Below are 19,264 nucleotides of genomic sequence, written 5' to 3' on the forward strand. Positions count from 1 at the left end.
TAATTGGATATATTTTATAACAGAAAGTAGATAATATTGTTTTTTTTTCCAGAATGTTTAGTCATTTTTCCTTTAAATAATAGAAAATAAATATACCACAAAAAGAAAGCTCTATTTGTGTGAAAAAAATGAAAATATTTCGTTTGTGTACAATGTTGCATGCAATTGCCAGTTAAAAGAGCAAAAAAATGCTCTGGTCGTGAAGGAGGTAAAATCTTCCGGAGCTCAAATGGTTAATTTTGATTTGGTTGCATTTTCTTAAACTATATGCAACTATGCTATCAATGATAACAGACTAGTAAAACAACAGCCTAGATTGTTTTGCTAAATAAATACTGCTGAGACTTCTTATCTTGGTGTGAGAGCCCATATTGGATGCAACTTATAATACTCAGCTCTCCATGAAAACATTCTTGTATTTTCTTGTCGTCAGCAAATTTTGAAATGGTCAATCATTTTATTAGCAAGCAGATTTATTTACACTTAATGTACAAGGCGTGAGTTAATCAGATGAGCTCAGTGTTTAGATTGCTAGGAGGCATACCAAACCCACTATTGAGGAAGGATGATACACTGTCAACCCTGTGACCAAACCCACATACTGAGACAAATAAAAGGGGAAGCTTTGTTAGAGCCTCCACTGAGCCATTTACTATTGCTTTTAACTCATCTTCAGAAACACAGACCTACCAAGAACCATGTCTGTATCTCACCAAGCTACATACTCTGTTGGAGGAACAAGGAAAAATACTAACAATGTTTCTGTTCCATCTGCGGCAAACCGAAATTCCTTCAGCTCAGTCTCTGTCACTCGCTCCAGTGGTGGAGGTGCTGGCCAAGCTGGCTCTGGTGGCTTTGGTAGCAGAAGTCTTTATTGCTTGGGAGGAAGTAGAAAAATTTCCATTCCTACAGGTTTACAATCTCAGTTTGGAAATGGTTCTGGGTATGGAGCTAGTGGCGGAGCAGGCTTTGGATTAGGCTCTGGATTTGGCACTGGCCAAGGATTCGGTGGTAGTTCTGGATTTCCTGTATGCCCACCAGGGGGGATCCAACAAGTTACCATTAATCAGAGCCTTTTAGCTCCTCTCAATCTGGAAATTGACCCACAAATTCAAAAAGTACGTACAGAAGAAAGGGAACAAATCAAGACTCTGAACAACAAGTTTGCATCCTTCATTGATAAGGTAAGTACACTATTCAAAGACAATTTTCACTGTATTTTATAACTCCTAGGACTTCTCGTTCTTGTTAAGTTGTAATTTTCTGAAAGCTGTAATTCTAAATAACAGTGGTAGTGCACCTGATAGTGAAATGTTGCATTGCATTATAGAGTTTTGTATGAGAACCAGTATATTCCTAAGTTTGAATGCCACTTATTTAATCACTATAAACAGCCATGCTGCTGTTTCAGGTAAAGGTACCTACATATAACTTTCTAGGGAGTTATATGAGATTCTGAATTTGTTGAGAACTTTTACTGAGATTAGATATTGCCTTCATACCAGAGTAGCCAAATTACCATTTCCTCACAATGCTTGGATACAGACTTAGGCCTTATCAACTCCATCTCCCACAACTCCCTGGGTTTCTGGACACACCCAGAAAAAATAAGTTCCTCAGTTTCCCTCCCTCAGCAGCTCACATAGGCCATACATGATTAAACATAGGTAGCTGGTAAAGTAAGCTGCAGGTGAGAGGCCCTCCATTGTCAGAACTGGCATGTGTACAGCAGCCTAATAGAACATGTCTTCTTTGGAAGACCCTGCTACAGTGGGGATTAGCTCTCTAATTTCTACTAGAGTACTGTATTTCCAGTGGGGTGACCTTTTAGTCATTGGGCCCTGGATCCATCCTGAGTTACCAGAGTTACCCTGAACTTCACTAACAAGAAAGCTGTTTATGAAGATATGCATAAGTAGCTGTTTGTGTTCTGAATTGTATTGCAGTGATTCTCATATACACTCTCTGGAAGTATAGAGTCTTATAGTGACTATGCTATGCAGTCACATATTACCCTGATTGGTCCAAAGAAACAGTGTATGCATGCTTTTTACCATCAAAAACTGTTTTGTAACTTTGCACCTGTTGCTTCTAACTTTGCACCTGTTTAGTTAGCTTCAAGTTACAGTTGCTCCCTGCCTGATCATTTGACTACTTATTCTGTTAAAACATAATATCATATTCCTTAGTATATAAACAGTAGAAAATATATATATCTTTATTTTACCCTTCAGGTGAGATTCCTAGAACAGCAGAACAAGGTTCTTGAAACAAAATGGAAGCTTTTGCAAGAGCAAGGAGTAAAGACTGTGAAGAATACCATTGAACCCCTCTTTGAAGCCTATATTAACTCACTGCGGAGACAGCTGGACAGCCTAGTAAATGATAAGTCACGTCTGGATGGAGAGTTGAAACAAATGCAAGATGCTGTAGAAGAATTCAAAGCCAAGTAAGTCAATGTAATGTGATACAATTGCATAATTATTAAGGCTACATTTAAGGAACACAAGTCTCTAGGTATGATTTATAGCCCTGGGGCCTTTATCATGATGATACAGGCCTTTTATATACTGCATTGTTTGACACACTTTGAATGTATGAAACATTATATTCCATTCACTTATGACATTAAATTAGGCAACTACACATGCTATGCAGAAGAAAAACTACCTCTGGGTTTTTTTAGCCAAAAGCAATCATTCCAAGAAACAAGGCTGTTATTGGATATTAGAATGACATTTTTGTGACTCAAAAGTGAGCATTCTCTTCAATTGCATGCAATCAAGCAACTTTAGCTTTCCATATACTAGATAATCATACTCAGCTAATTTGTACATTCATTAATTTATTTCTAACAGGTATGAAGATGAAATTCACAAGCGCACAGCTGCCGAGAATGAATTTGTGGTACTTAAAAAGGTATTTAAAAGGATTTTATTACATACCATGTAATACTTTATGAATAATTGTGCCTTGTATATAGAATAATGTATTACTCCCTGCTTACCTTAGGATGTGGATGTTGCCTACACAAACAAGGTGGAATTAGAATCCAAGGTGGCTGCTTTGACAGATGAGATCAACTTCCTGAGGGCCCTATATGAAGCGGTAATTATCAGTTGTTGCTATCCTACTTTAGTTGAAATCGTCCTCCTCCAATATTCCCCTCTACCGCCATAATTTTCTGCTGCAACAAATGTTTTTAATAAAGTTGAGGGACCTGTCATTGGCACTTATCAAGAGTGTAAATTATACCTGCCCTTTTCTCCCACTCCATCCATTCACAAATGCTGTACTATACCTTCTATCCATGAAAAACAATCCATGAATGGAGGATAGGTAGATGAATGAAAGGTCAGCTTCCCCCATTCATAGATCATTTTTCATTCAACCTATAGTGGAGCTTATTTTATTTTTTTTAACTAAAAATAGGCTTTAAATACTTCATGCATACTATTGAAAATGACAGTTGAAGAGACTAGTCTTTGACAAATAAAGCTCTGCTGAGGCTATACAGTTAAAGCCTAACTCCAATTTAGGCAGTTACTCCACTGCAGTTCCCCCAGTTCTCCATTGAATTCCCCCTACCAGGGGCAGACTGACAACTCATGGGGTCCCCAGGCAATAGGGGATCATGGGGCCCCTGTGCCCTTGCCCAATCTCAAAAAAGCTGATTAAAAAGTTACCAGGGGCATCTCATGGGGCCCCCTACTGACCCTGGGCCCTTGGGCAGTGCCCGAGTTTCCAAATGGTCAGTCCGCCCCTGCCCCCTACACAAACAAGGTGGAATTAGAATCCAAGGTGGTTGCTTTAGCAGATGAGATCAACTTCTTGAGGGTCTTTTATGTAGTGATAATTATCAGTTGTTGCTATCAAATATATTTTATACAATTCCTGGCACACTTTACATATAAAGATATATTGCCATTGTTTAGCTTTTGATTTTCCTACAATGCTCATAGTTTTCAGTGCAGAGCTTCTGGTGTTAGGTGGATACCTTAAGCCCCCATCATCTGACCCTCATTGTAACTCTAACAGTAGCCTTCACACTGACCCACCCTGTAACTCTAACAACACCTTGCACATTGATTCTGTCTGTAACCCTTATCTTCATCACCATTTCTTTAAATTAATCTGCTCAGTTACATACTCAAATCCCCTAAACTTGGATCTTTTGTGAAAAAGACAAACCCTTTATAATACCAATGCTAGGTTTCTGGTAGTAGAGTTTGTTGATCTGTGAACCATTTGCAAATGATAGGTGACTATAAAACTCTCTGTGTAACACAAATAGTTTTGTAGTTTTGTATGTAGCTTGTGTCACAAAGGTAGGCAACAACTACTCTCCAACTTTTACAGAATGAAGTATCCTAGCAGGCAGGGCCGAAACAAGTCAGAGCTGAAGCTTAGTGCTGAGTGCGCTTCTGCACCAGGCACACTAGAAGATGCACATTCACTTCCCTGTCAGGCGGAGTGATCTCCACCCCATAGATGTTCTCTAGTCCTGGCCCAGCGTGACATCATTCAGATGCTGGGAGGGAGGTGGGCTGGAAGAGAGAGGGATTCCAGCGGGGCTGCACAGGAACTGTGTGCAACTTTGCAAGTAAGGCTTTGGGCTGGCATATCCTCCTTCCTAAGGCTGTGTAATGACATGTGGCTTTACCTGTAAACTGACTTCTGGAGTGGTTAACTCTTTGGGGGGAGGGGGGGTGGCCAATTCATTAAGAATGCTATTAGTATTATGCAGCATGAAGGGGTTATGGACTGCCACTGGTCACTGATGCATTAGTGACCAGTGGCAATTGACCCCTTTGTGCTGCATTAGTGGCACCAATATCAATGTTAATAAATCCTTTTTGCTGAAGCACGAAGGGGTTATTCAACATTGACACTGGTGCCACGAATGCAGCACAAAGGGGTTAAATAATTGCCACTGGTCACTAATTCATCAATGACCAGTGGCAGTACATTAACCCTTTCATGCAGCATAATATTAATAACATTGTTAATTATTTTTTTAACAACTCCTGCTTATCTGGTGGTGTGTTTAGCATGTTTAAGATGCCCACCCACCCAGCCGTTCCAGCCTCTCGGTCCCACACTGCCATGTTTTACTGTAATGTCATTGGTAGGCTTCTGGCTGTTCCGGATTCAGCTGGCACACCTCCTGATGACTCACTGATTGGCCAGCCCACTCCTCCTTTACTGAAACAACACTGATTCTTTTGTAAGGGGGGGGGGGGGTACAGTTTGCCATTTCACCCTGGGCACTGGATGACCTTGTTCTGGCACTGGTAGCAGGCATCAACAGATGATGAAGTTGCTAACCTCTGCATACTTTATTGTCTGAATAAGTCACTTGGTAGCATCTGAGGTTGATGCAATACACAGTTTACCATGAAAGCAGGTATGAGATCCTGGATAGCAAAGCTGTAATTGACAAAAGTCCCCATGAGCATGGTGAAAGCATAACATGGTCTTTAGTGTATCTATCATAGAGAATGCCTAGTACATCCAATTATCAAGACATTTTAACATGAAGATCCAATGGTATTCTTCTACTTCTACATTCTAACATGGTGGATTTCTGATCTTGATATATTAAGGAACTATGGTGACATTTTGAGGGTCATAGAACCACAGTCCTTAGACACCTTACTAATGCACTTGTTTTTCTTGCCATGTTTTTAGGAACTTGCCCAGGTACAGGGTCATACCTCAGATACTTCAGTTATCTTGACCATGGACAATAACAGAGATCTAGACCTAAACAGCATCATTGCTGAAGTCAAGGCACAGTATGAAGAGATCGCCAACAGAAGCCGTCAAGAAGCTGAGTCCCTGTACCAAACCAAAGTGAGTTCCTTGTTCAAATAATGCATTTGTATTAATTAAATGGAGCCTTGTTTGACAAAAATTGCTAGATTTATCTTTCCTCTTCACAGCTGCTTTAACCATTTTTTTAGATTCCCCTCATTACTATAAAATATCCTAATCTATATATCTAAAGTAATTGTAAACCCAGTCACAAAAAATATTATTTAACCTTTAACATGTTATGGTGGTTTCAAAAGTCATTTGAAATTATTATTATTATTTTAAAGTAGTTTTCATTACAATAATACCTGATGATCTTGAAAATCTTTGTTTAGCCACTTCCTGGTATAGGATAACAGCCATCTGCCCTTGCCTGTCAAATTCTTTACTGTGTTGTTACCCTGTCATATGCACTTCTGAAGGAGATTATCATAGGCTATGACAATGCTCGATGTGCACACATGTTCTGCCATTGTCACCATCAGGAAGCTGGCCCAGAGCAATGGCATACAACTGCTGCTGGATTACATGCATGTACAGTAAGTAGATAGTAAGTGGCTGGAAAGCGAATGGAGGAGATGCAACAAAGTAAAAAGACCATTAACTTCCAAAAGGACAAATTGCAAATTTTTATGATATTCAGCAAACTAAATGTCCTCCAGGTTATATCAATTTCATTTTTATATATAAAACAAGGCAATAAAAAAGCTTTATAACAAGGCACGTTCTCAGTCCCCATCCTTCTTGCCATAGATTTGACCCAATATAAAATTTTTATTAGATATGGACCTTGGCAAACATTCATTTCTAAGATCTGTGTTTAACTCTATGGCAGTACAGTACTGATATTGTGCAGTTTAGGTTGACACAAAATGTGAAAAAAAATTAAATACTTCAAATTAGCTTTTTCACTGAAAGATTTTATAGAATGTAAATAAGTAGTGGCACTGTAGTGCTCCTCAAGAGCTGATTCACACATGTGCAGTGCAAATTGAAGCTCAGGTTTCATAACTAATTGACACAGTAGTTGTTCAGCGGTTCATGCCAGGTTTATATCAGGTTCAGGACAGGATTAAGTCAGGATTTTATCCTGTTCACACATATGGCCTGGCTCACAGGAAGTAGGCTGAATGGCACCTTCTGTGGAATACAGAACTATAGTGGAAGTGAGTATTGTGAGTAGACCAGCACTTCTATCCTGCTTGGATATGGTATTTTTAATTAAAAAGGAAACTGGAATTCTGCTTTAAGGTATGGAGGTGGCTCAGTAGAGATTACATCTATTATTGTGCATTAGGCACCTCCTTCATAGCTGATAGTATAAAATGCCTGCAGTACTGTACACATTGTTGGAGCTTTTTGATTCTGTTCATAACATAGGCTAGTACATGGTCTGAAGATACTTTGATGAATGAATACAGCACAATGTCTTCTGAGCACAAATATGCAGTATTGTCAGACCAAACAATCCCAATTTATAACTGTAACACACCTCTTCAAAGGGAATGGGGGGAATTATGGCCTAAGACAGCCCCCACCCTGTCTGCCTCTGGCGATCTTTGAAAACTCACTTCTTCAGGGAAGCCTACCCCACCTCTACCTAAGAACAGTACTTGAATCACCTCAGCCAGATCATCCCCCACAGCTATCACCTTTTGTATCACTTCCCTCTTCCTTTAGATTGTAAGCTCCACGAGCAGGGCGATCCTATTCCTTCTGTACTGAAATGTATTCTAATTGTACTGTCTCCCATTATATTGTAAAGCACTGCGCAAACTGTTGGCGCTATATAAATCCTGTATAATAATAATAATAATAAGATCAACTTGTGGAGCTATGTCCATATTGTACCTAAAAATGTCATCCATCAATTTTCCTATAGGTTTTACTAGTTGCATTTCCACAGTAACAGTACTATATTTTTTCTGTTATGTCTGCAGTATGAGGAGCTCCAGGTCTCTGCTGGAAAACACGGAGATGATCTGAAAAACACAAAAACTGAAATTGCTGAACTGAATCGCTTGATAAATAGACTTCGCTCTGAAATTGACAACGTGAAGAAACAGGTACTTCTTTACAAATCTATATCTTTTATAAAACTGACAGATGTAAAAACACTCACTGGGAGAAGAGTATTTATTATTCTGTCACTGGGTTTATGAAAACTATTATTATCTCAGAATTTCCCTGGAAAAAACATGCCAACGTTTACAGTTTTTAGATTAGATTGTGCCTGAGGCCCATGCACAAGGGTGTTTAACTTATAGGCATTGAAGATTTCAACATTTCATATTTCAAACAGATATTGATGTTTTTATGTTTGTCTTATTAAAAGGGGCCTTTTTCTAATCTTCTTTATTTATACTCTCAGTGTGCCAAACTACAGACTTCAATTGCTGATGCTGAACAGCGTGGTGAGCTTGCACTAAAAGATGCCAAGCAAAAGCTTACAGGACTAGAAGATGCTCTGCAGAAGGCCAAGCAGGACATGGCTCGCCAACTGAAAGACTACCAGGAGCTGATGAATGTCAAACTGGCTCTGGACATTGAGATTGCCACCTACAGGAAACTGTTGGAAGGAGAGGAGAGCAGGTACTGAAAACTTAATTTATATGAATGAATTCCAATATTTAGTAAATGCAACTGGCTAAATATGGTCATATGTCCATATAAGAGCAGGATGCTCACATCAGCATCCCACCCCTTGCTATGGTTCAGGGATTGACATGACCCACAGCTGATTGGTTAAAAAAAGTGCAATGTCATAGTTTGGATAGTCGAATTCGGAAGATGCCCAATGTACTCTCTAAACTCATAGTCTAACTCGTAATCTCATAAATTGGTGGTGGTAATGTATTTTGTTAATCTTGCTGGCTCTACCAACCTGTGTTCCCTATACAGACAGTTGGGTTAAAGCTTGGAATTCATTTTTAGTATATTAATTTTGTTAAGCAAACATCTATGTTCTGGTATGGTCAATGAATCCTTAGAACAAAGCAACTGTTGAATCACTACTATATACTTTGATTTAGTGTCATAATTATGTATTCTTTTTATACAGGTTGGCTGGAGAAGGTGTTGGCCCAGTGAGCATATGTAAGTTTCACTATTAATTGTATTATTATTTAGAGGTGAAAAATATATAACATGTATGTAAAACCAACTGATCTTTTCTTCTGACAGCTGTAGTGAGCTCAGCCTATGGTTCCAGCAGTGGAGCAGGCCACGGCTATGGAGTTGGAGGTGGTTACGGAAGTATTGGTGGTGGACAAGCCATTGGTGGTGGAAACTTCAGTGCAAGCAACCTGAAACCAACTGGATTTGGCAGTGGTGGCAATAACTCAAGTTTGAAGATAGTATCAACAACTACCTCAGCCTCCCGAAAAAACTGAGAGCCACCAAAACTGATCTTAGAGAACAGCAGCCTCATATTGTGCAATGTAACGCAAATAATTGTTAAAATAAAGAAATGCTGAGGTATACTATGATATGCAATTACATAATTGGATTTATTCAGTAACAGTGAAAAAGGCAACTGTGCTTAGTAACCCATCATTGCCACCAAACACACCATCCTAGTCTGTAAGCAATAGAGGGATGCAACTATAGCCATAGAAACCATACAACTGCAATGGAGCTCAGCAGCACTGTGGTCCGAACACCGTGCAATAATTTATAAGTAGCATTAGCATTTGACAATCAGTTTTGAATAAACTGAGTGCACATAAAGTTTGGTAACCCAGGCTACATAATATTTAATGTAGGTATCAATAGCATTTTACAAGTACATCTGGATAAATTGAATGCATGCATGCATGGATGCAACCACTATATGTTTGGTAAATAGTAACAGATATCACTAGCGGAATTTATTTTAAGAGTAGAGTAAAGAAGCAGGACTCCCCTTAATGTTTGTGCTAGTGGACCTATCACACAGTTATACCCCTGCTAAAATTAGTTAAAATTATTGCCATGGGTTACTGCATACCTTTGCACTTTGAACTGTTATTAAATAAATTCCTATAAGTTTCTTCACTTGGCAGTGCTTCCCAAATCTAAAAGTTACAAAGTGTACTGAATAATTTGGAAAATAAAATCATTGCACTAGGATGAAGCTGTTGTTTTCCAACCCTGGTAAAATGTTGTCTGTCACAGAAATATTCTTATTTTTTTTCTTTCAAAATCTTGGGGAATTTTTATTCTGTTCTGTGTTACCAAAATCTGAACTTTCCAGAAGCCTTCAATAAATCATTCTAAAAGAATGGACTTGGGGTACTCAATTTATTTTTTAATGTAAGGTCGAGCACCAGGCAAATACACAGATGCAATACATATATGGGAGCTGTTTTATTTGTGAAAGGATGTATATTTCTGTTTATCCAGTCCCAAAATTTACACAGCTCTGCCACAGCACAGTTCTGCCACCCACCCTGTGATTGGAGAGTGAAAGAATAAGCAGTGCACTGATGAGCTCATCTATCTGTCACTCCTCCCTCTCTTCTTATCAGCATGCTTTTTGCACTGTAAACCATTTGATTGTCGCCTTATGCTGCTTCACTTTTCTCCTTTCTGAGCTCTCTTGTACAGTAGAATGCAAGAGGGCAATGTATCACATTCAGAAACCAATCAGATGTCACATCTTCATTTTCTAGTATAGTATATAACCAGGGGCGGACTGACTGATTGGAAACTCGGGCACTGCCCGAGGGCCCGAGGTCAGTAGGGGACCCCATGAGATGCCCCTGGTACCTTTTTCATAGGCTTTTTTGAGTTTGGGCAAGGACACAGGGGCCCCATGATCCCCTATTGTCCGGGGGCCCCATGAGTTGTCAGTCCGCCTCTGTATATAACCTTTGTATTGGATAAGGCCAACAGTGTGCAATCAGGGAAAAGCAGATAAATGTTGAAGTAGGGAGCATTGCTGAATGGATGGGTGTATTTCTCACAAGGCAGGGGTACTTTAGACTGCAGGAGATAGCCATCTGTGCTGACACAGGGTGCACAGATTTATACCTTCAGTTTGCAGCAGCTGAGCTGATTTTTGAGCAAATAGTGGACCTAAGAGTTTTATAAAGGCTCAGTTTTTTTGTTTAATAACAAACATGTCATAAATACTTAAAGGTATTGCACAGATTGGCTCTGCACCTCCTCTTCTGGGGTCCCCTGTCAGTGCTTTAGGCTTCTCCTCTTCTCAGATACAAATAATTCCAACTATTCAATCAAAGAATGAGGGTAGTGCCTAAAATTACTTAAAGTGCAAAAGTGGGCGTGTAAAAGGTGCGTTAAAAATGTTAATCGTGCAAACCAGTCAACTATGAATAAAATACCATTTTTTGTACAATTTAAATGTAACACCCTCCTTTAGTTAGCCTGCTAGGTAAATTTATTTTTTGGCTTCACTGTAGTGAGTGGAGCAGTGATTGACTGTTTTTGTCTGTTCAAGTTTTCCTAAGCTGGGTGCCTCCCCCACCTGTTTCTGAAAGAAGCTTCCAAAATATAGAGCAGGGAGATGCAGATGACCAGCATGGATATTTTATCATGCCCCAGCCAATTCCTGGATGGAGGCATCCAGAAGGTGGTTGGGAATTGATAAATGTTTGGAAAGCGCTGGGTGAGTGTCTTTCCTCTCTATGGTGAGTTCCAGTCTCCTGGGGGGCTACAGCCTTAAAGAGAGAGGTATTTGCTAGAGGGCACTGTCCTGAAGTCCCAGATCTGAAGAAGGATCTTTGATCTTCCTCATAGTGGATCTACCTGTGGATACTAGGTGGCACACATATTCTGGTACATTGTGAGTAAAGATCTTGCTGTGGACTTTGGGTGTGCCTGTGCTGTAAGGGAACTAAGTCCTAGAGGTTGCTATATGGACAGCTGCTGTAGGGTCCTTGATATACTGGCCATTCCCTGTTACCTCCAGAAAGCTGCTGTTGGAAGATTAGAGAGAGATTTGTCCACTATTATTTCTATTGATTGTTTTGAGTATCCTGTGACCCTAAACCACTCTCTTGTTAAAGTTTCTTCAAGCAATAAACCTTAAAAAGACTTCCCATAGACTCTGTTATTGGAGTTGGTGTGAATGGACTGGTGCTTGCGGTGGTGGGCAGCCGCTGTACTTTTAGGGAAGAACCAGTTAATACCAGTGGCCCCTATTGGGGTAGCTCTACATAAGTTAATACATTTCAAATAATCTTTATATAACAATTCCAAATAAAGTATCCAAAACCTCTTTTACCAGAGCGAATTAGGTATCTTCTTGTGGTAACACACACCCTCAGTACATGTTTCTACTCCACCCTCTGTCACCAAGACTGTCACCTTAAAATATGGGCCTAATATAAAGACAAGGTCATGAAAAATTTTCTTCCATTTAGGCAGTGCCAGGACAAAATCATCCAGTGTTCAGAGCAAAAATGGCAAATTGCGAACCCGTCCTCCATGTTCATTATAAATAAGTCAGTGTTTTTTTCAAGTATTTAAAACAATATAAATTAAGTTGTCCAGGCACTAACCCACAGGATACCCCACAGGATTGATGTTAATGGTTGAAATAATAACTCCCAGCATTGGTGTCAGTCTCTGCAATAATAACCCCCTTCATTGGTTCAACTTTCAGCAATAAAAACTCTCAGCATTGGTCCAACTTTCTGCAATAATAACCCCCAGCATTGGTCCCAGATTTCTCAATATTAAGCACCTGCATTGCTGCCAGTTTGCACAAAAAAATTGGTGGTCAGTGGCGTTATGCTATTTAACCCCCCTTCATTGCCTCTTAACCTTCACTGATGGTCTGTTCTAGTGCTATTGAAACTTGTGGTCAATGGACGTGTCAAATAGCTCTTTCATGCTGCATTAGTGGCCAGTGGCAGGGGTTAATTAACACCACCACTGTTCACTAATGCAGCAGTGGCCAATGGCAGTGTTAATTAACACCATCCTATTGGAGCATGAAGGGGTTAATAGACACTCTCACTGGCTGCTAATGCAGCACAAAGAGATTAAATAACTGCCATTGGCTGTTAATGTAGCACAAAGGGGTTAATTTAGCTGTTATAAAACCAGTACCTGCTGACGTCCTGACAACTAGAGACTTCTCCCCACTCGGCACCTTCAACTGTCTGCTGGGGATTCCTGGCTAACAGGTGAATGTAAACAAAGCGATAGCGTAAAGAAATTAAAGAAGAAAGCATGAAAGAAAAGAAATCAGCGTGGAGTTCCCCTCAAAATTCCTACCAGGCTTTTCAGGTCTGATATGGATTTTTAAGGGGTGCACCACAAAAAAAAATATGTTGTGGGGACCACCCCACTATCCATACCAGAGTCAACATATACAGAAACTTGATACGAGTTCAGGGCCCAATAAAGGGAGACAGGTATGATAAAGCGAGGGAAAGTGGCTGAATTCAGATTCTGATGTACATCACAACCCTGTGAGTGACCTAGACCCAAAAGTTTCCCCGATGGACAGGACATTTTTATATGATTTTCAGCCCCGTAGTAAAGACATAGGCCTAGTCTCAAATGATGTGACCGCTCGTGGTGTGAGACGTGTCTGGCTGTATTGCATAGGTTCTTCAGATGCCAATATAACTGCAGAGATAGGTTGTTCAGGAGCTTTCTGGAAAACAGAAGCTAAATAATAGAGTGGGTGGCAACGTGGACCAGCTTTTTCCAGATCTGGAAGTGGAGATTGATTTGGATGTTAAGGGCAATCAAGTCATCTAGGGCGGTAGGTATGGTTCTGCCAGGTAGTTCATCTTTAATATATGCCATTAGACCTGCCAAAGGTTGCACTAAGGGCCTCATTATTCCATGCCATTTCCAAAGCTGCCAGTTCTGAACTGCATATTGACCAATAGTCATGTTTCCTTGACAAAGTCGAAGAAGAGCTCCAGAAGCTAATGAGGACCTGCCAGGCACATCAAAGGTTTCGCAGAAAGATTGCAGGAAGGCAGAGAGACTGGAAACAGTAGAATCTTGACGCTCCCACAGTGAAAAGGCCTAGGCCAGCGCATCTCCAGAAAGGAGTGATATCATACATGTCACTTTGGAATGATCAGTAGGAAAATGGTGGCCCACTAATTCGAAGTGAATCAAGCACTGATTGATGAAGCCCCAACAAGCTTTAGGATCACCAGAAGAGTGAGGTGGTGGAGGCAGCTGGAGTTTCGAAGGACTGCCCTCCCCTGGAGGGACAGTGGAAGCCAGAGCAGCAGGAACAGGAGCTTGAACAGAGGGTGAGGAAATGGACACCACCTGCAGCTGATCCAAATAGGTAGAACATTCCTGCCGACACTGGCTAATCTATTTTTGATACGCCTGCTGGACATCAATTCTCAGCACCAAACACTAAAGTTGTTCTAGAAGAGGCTGCGGTGTCTCCGAGAAGCTCATTGCCTGAGAAAACTGTCAACCGTCTGTGGTAGTGAGACCTTGTAGGTCACCAACTCAGAGTTCCCCACGGTGCGGAGTCTAAGCCCCAGACTGCTTCTTCACCAAAGCCCCTGATGGTGGGGATGGACTTGCAGCAAGCTGGAACCAGGTCGTGGCCCCCAGGTACGACCAGCTGAGGATGCGGAGATCACTCGCATGTGCAGAGTACAAGCAGCAGGAAACAAAAGGAAATCCAGGAGACAAGCTGACACCAGGACAAGCAACAAACAAGCACAGATGGTAAATGAATGTAGTCAGGCACAAGATACACAAGTAACAAGAGAACTAGAGCTCAGAGAACTGTGAAGTTGCTCAGGCAATGTGGCCCACAACGAGCATGTTTTATATAGGAAAGCAAACTAGGAGGCTGGCCAGGAAGTTATGGAAGGGAAAGAAATAAAAGCCCACAGAACAGCTGGCGATGCCCAAAGGTGAACACAGCTAACTACACTTGTGAAGGGAATCAGACTAGGAAAAGCACTGCAGCAAGCAGGTAATACACAAGCAGGAAACTGCAAGTTAACTTGTGACAAATCACATTGTTCAGTGATGCAGGTCCACATCAATTACAATGCCTGATGTCTGCTGACCCACCCAAAGAAATAAACTCGTACCCATCATATCTGAATGCTCCATACACTCTCCTGGCTCCCTCCAAGTGGTTTCTCCTGGTCCTTGCCACCACAATATAAACAAAGGGGCAGGGTCTCCTGGGTGACATTATGGACCACATATGGATCTCTTGAAATCATTGACCACATATGGCCATGCCAATGTATGATGATGGATGTTGCCTGGAAGACCCTACCCCTTTTTTTAAATTGCAACGGAAATGACTGGAAGATTCCATTTGACGTTAATCAAGAGGTCCAGGTTTAGACATGTCAGCAGGTTGTGGGTTTTTTTTCCTTCTGCCAGTCGATATGCTTCATGATTCATGATTGGATCTGCATTGCTACATAATGTGACTGATGGTGGAATTATATCATGGTACAGTTTTTTATCATTATTAAAGGACTTATTAAAAAAACTGTGTGTGTGTTCATTTACTATTTGCTTTATTATTGTGAATGCGTAGCGGTACTATGTAGGGGGAAGGCGGTACCTGGATGCCCCATTTATGTTTAGAAGACACTTCAAGTTTATAATAACCTTTCCACCCACAGACCTCACAACCACTGGGCCAAGGTTGTGGGGAAGAAGCACTAGTACACATCAAACCCTCCATGCTGAGGGTATGTGGCCTGGTATGGTTTGGAGGGGGGTGCATGCTTGTGCCCTGCTTTTCTGGCCAGCCAGGCTGAATGCTTGAATAAGGGTCTGATATGGATTTTGGGGGACCCCACCCATTTTTTAATAATGCACTAATAATACCACTGTTAAATGTTTCACTTCACATTGCAGCTGGAGATTTGCTTGGCTAAACACTCATTCATTCAGCTGTTTGCACAGTAATCTCCATACAGTGTACATACTGCTGAGGTCTCCCTCATCTTATTTCCCCTGCTGACCGAATGTTCTTAGCCTATGGCCCCTGTCCGACAGGGAGGAAATGTCAGTGGATCCGCTTGCTCATTGGGGGATCTCTCCTTGATGATCCTCACAGAGCAAGTGGATGACAGTGTCTGCTCCACTGCTGAAGAGTGGACACTGACAGAGCCCGCTGTTTTCTATGGGACGGTCAGATGGAAACAGACCGCCTGTCTGTTTCCACCCAACTGTCATGGTTACATAGTTAGTCTGGCTGAAAAAAGACCCAAGTCCATCTAGTTCAACCATAAAGGGAAAAAAATATATAATCCTATACTTGCAGTTGATCCAGAGGAAGGCAAAACAACCCAGCAAAGCATAATCCAATTTGCTCCTGCAGGGGAAAAAATTCCTTCCTGAACCCCCAAAGGGTAATTGGATATTCCCTGGATCAACTTTATCTCTAACTTTTCCTCTAATTTTTCCCTCATAGCTGAGCTCCTCCATGCCTCTTATCAGTTTGGTTGCCCTTCTCTGCCCACAACTGAACTGCATATTCCAGATGAGTATTACTAATGATTTGTACAGTGGTAATATGATATCTCTCTCTCTGGATTCTATACCTCTTTTAATACAAGAGAGGATTTTGCTCACTTTGGAAAACACAGCTTGGTATTGCATGCCATTATTAAGCTTGTGATCTACCAGAACTCCCAGATCCTTCTCCACCATTGATTCCCCCAATTGTACCCCCCCCCCCCCTTGTATCTTTGATGCATGCATATTCCTAAACCCCAAGTGCATAACTTTACATTTATCAACATTAGCCACATAGTTGCCTAATTAAACAGTGCATTGAGGTCGGCTTGTAAATTGGAGATATCCTGTAAGGACGTTATTCCACTGCACAGCTTGGCGTCATCTGCAAAGACTGAAACAGTATTTTTAATCCCAGACCATATATCATTTATAATTGAATTAAAAAGTAAGGATCCCAACACTGAACATTGGGGTACACCTGCCATTAATCTGGATATGACCAGAGATGTGCGGGCTGACACAGGGAATATCGGGTTTTAGGACTGATGTAATAATATCATTTATTGTGAGCTACACCAGTATACAAAAACGCACATTGCAAACAAAAACCAAACCGTCAACTAATATATATATGTTCAGAAACCAAAAGCATAATCAGGGCTGGAGAGGTAGAGTGGTCAGGCAGGCTGGGTCAGGATCAATCGGGTGGATCTGGTACAGAGGAGTATGCAAACGGATAGTCGAAAGGAGAGCTGGGTCGGTGCAGGCAGAGTTCAATCGCGGTCAGAATGCAGCAGGAGAATCAAGCAGGTAGAAGACAGGATACAGATATAGGACAACAAAGGCTCATGGGAAAACAAACACCAAGGCACTGATTGCAGGCCTGGTTACTGTTTAACCACTAGCCTACAGAGCACTTATACCCCTTTCCTGCCCAGGCCAATTTCCAGCTTTCAGCGCTGTCACACTTTGAATAACAATGCAACACTGTACCCATAGAAAAATTTTTATAATTTTTTTGTGACAGATAGAGCTTTATTTTGGTGGTATTTAATCACCTCTGTTTTTTTTATTTTTTCTTAAACAAACCAAAAACCACTGAAAATTTTGAAAAAAAAAATTGTTTTCTTAGTTTTTGTTATAAAGTTTTGTAAACAAGTGATTTTTCTCCTTCACTGATGTGCGCTAATGAGGCTGCAGTGATGGGCGCTGATAGGATGCACTGATAGGATGCACTGATGGGCACTGATAGGTGGCACTGATGGGCACTGGTGAGGAGGCACTGGTAAGTGGCACTGATGGGCATTGACAGGCATCACTGATGGGCACTGAAAGACAGCACTCATATATTGCACTGATAGGCAGCACAGAGAGGTGGCACTGATAGGCGGCACTGACTGGCACTGATAGTTAGTACTGACTGGCACTGTTAGGTGGCACTGACTGGCACTGTTAGGCAGCACTGATAGGCGGCACTGACGGGCACTGATAGGCAGCACTGATGCACACTGATAGGTGGCACTGGCTGGCACTGATAGGCGGCACTGACAGGCAGTGATAGGTGGCACTGATTGGCAGCACTGATAGGTGGTACTGATTGGCCTTGATAGGTGGCACTGACTGGCACTGATGGGTGACACTGAAAGGCAGCTCAGATGGGCACTGATATATGGCATTGATGTGCACTGGTAGGCACTGATATGTGGCATTGATGTGGCACTGATGGGCACTGGCAGGTGGCATGGATGAGCACTGACAGCTGACACTGATGGACACTGACAGGTGGCACTGCTGGGGCTACACAGATCATCAGGGCACACTGATCATCAGGGCCCTGATGACCAGTGTACATGTCCCCTCCGAGGAATGCCGATTACTGGCTTTGCTTTCCTCTCGAGCTGTCAACGTGACCGCTCGAGAGGAGAGAAATGCTGATAACCGACATTTCCTATTTACATGCGATCAACTGTGATTGGACACAGCTGATCACATGACAGAGCTGACATCTTCGGCTCTTTCTGTTGATTGGTGATCCACTGTGTCCGAGGGACACAGTTCACCGCCGATCGCCACACTGTGCATTCCCGGAGCCGCGCACATGCGGTTAGAACAAGAGAACCGCCTTGCGCCCGTCATTGTACTATATGGCGGGCGGGAGGCGGGTAAATACACCTCTTGCAATCAGCCTCAGGTGATGGCTTGATTGCAGGAGGTGAGATCCTGGCTGCTGAAAGGCACCTGCTGGTATGTCCCGGTGCTACAACCCATAGAGCAGGTGAGCCACAGCACCACCAGCGGTGGGTCCTTTCCTGACAACACCACTAACAACTCTAGGCCATTCAGAGTATGAATCGTTAACCCCTACTCTCTGAATACGATCTTTTCTATCCATTTACAAGCCTGTAGACTTTACCTTACGCATTAGCTGTGTGTGGAGAACTGTGTCAAATTCTTTTGAAAAATCCATGTATATGATATACTCAGCCATCCCTCTGTCCAAGGTCTTGCTTACCGCCTCATGAAAAGAAATCAGATTTGTCTGACAACTTTTGTCTTTCACGAAGCCATGCTGTTTGTTGCTTGCATCATGAATCCATGCTGTCAGCTTATCCAGTCTGCCAGACGGATCGGGAATGGATCCCTATCTGTCAGTTTTTAAAATATAGGATTGGATTGGATGCTGATGGGTGTCAGTGGAAACATGTCCGCTAACACCTGAAGGTCCATAAAGGGCTATGGATGGTCCGATCTGGTGAAAAACTGACAAGCGGACCAGATCAGACCATCAGTGTGAAAGGAGCCTATAGCATTAGGCTATTTTCTCCATTATAAACACAAAAAAAAAATCTCTCGCTTAGTGCATAATGTGAAAATGTAAAATCAGCACACCACAATAACAGAATATCAGGCTCTTCCTGCACAGGGCAAGTGTATTATCTTTTTCATCCCTGCAGTCTGCATTTCAATTTCTCAGAAGAAAACAGAAAGCAAATTCTTTTTTTGAAGCAAG

The 19,264-nt window shown here is 41.7% G+C and overlaps 1 protein-coding gene across 1 annotated transcript; it reads left to right on the forward strand.

Moving 5' to 3' along the window:
* The first annotated feature begins 629 nt into the window (after positions 1 to 629).
* Positions 630 to 10,079, forward strand: LOC149450845 (keratin, type II cytoskeletal 6A-like). Its single transcript, XM_089691489.1, has 9 exons — positions 630 to 1,184; positions 2,235 to 2,449; positions 2,859 to 2,919; positions 3,013 to 3,108; positions 5,692 to 5,856; positions 7,758 to 7,883; positions 8,189 to 8,409; positions 8,879 to 8,913; positions 9,001 to 10,079. The coding sequence occupies exons 1-9, from the start codon at positions 699 to 701 to the stop codon at positions 9,207 to 9,209; spliced, it is 1,614 nt and encodes a 537-aa protein (XP_089547615.1). The 5' UTR covers positions 630 to 698; the 3' UTR covers positions 9,210 to 10,079.
* Positions 10,080 to 19,264: the final 9,185 nt, after the last annotated feature.

The sequence above is a fragment of the Staurois parvus genome, unplaced genomic scaffold (genome assembly GCF_062004578.1).
Source record: "Staurois parvus isolate SC_StPar_1 unplaced genomic scaffold, SC_StPar_1.0 ptg000562l, whole genome shotgun sequence".
NCBI lineage: Eukaryota > Metazoa > Chordata > Amphibia > Anura > Ranidae > Staurois > Staurois parvus.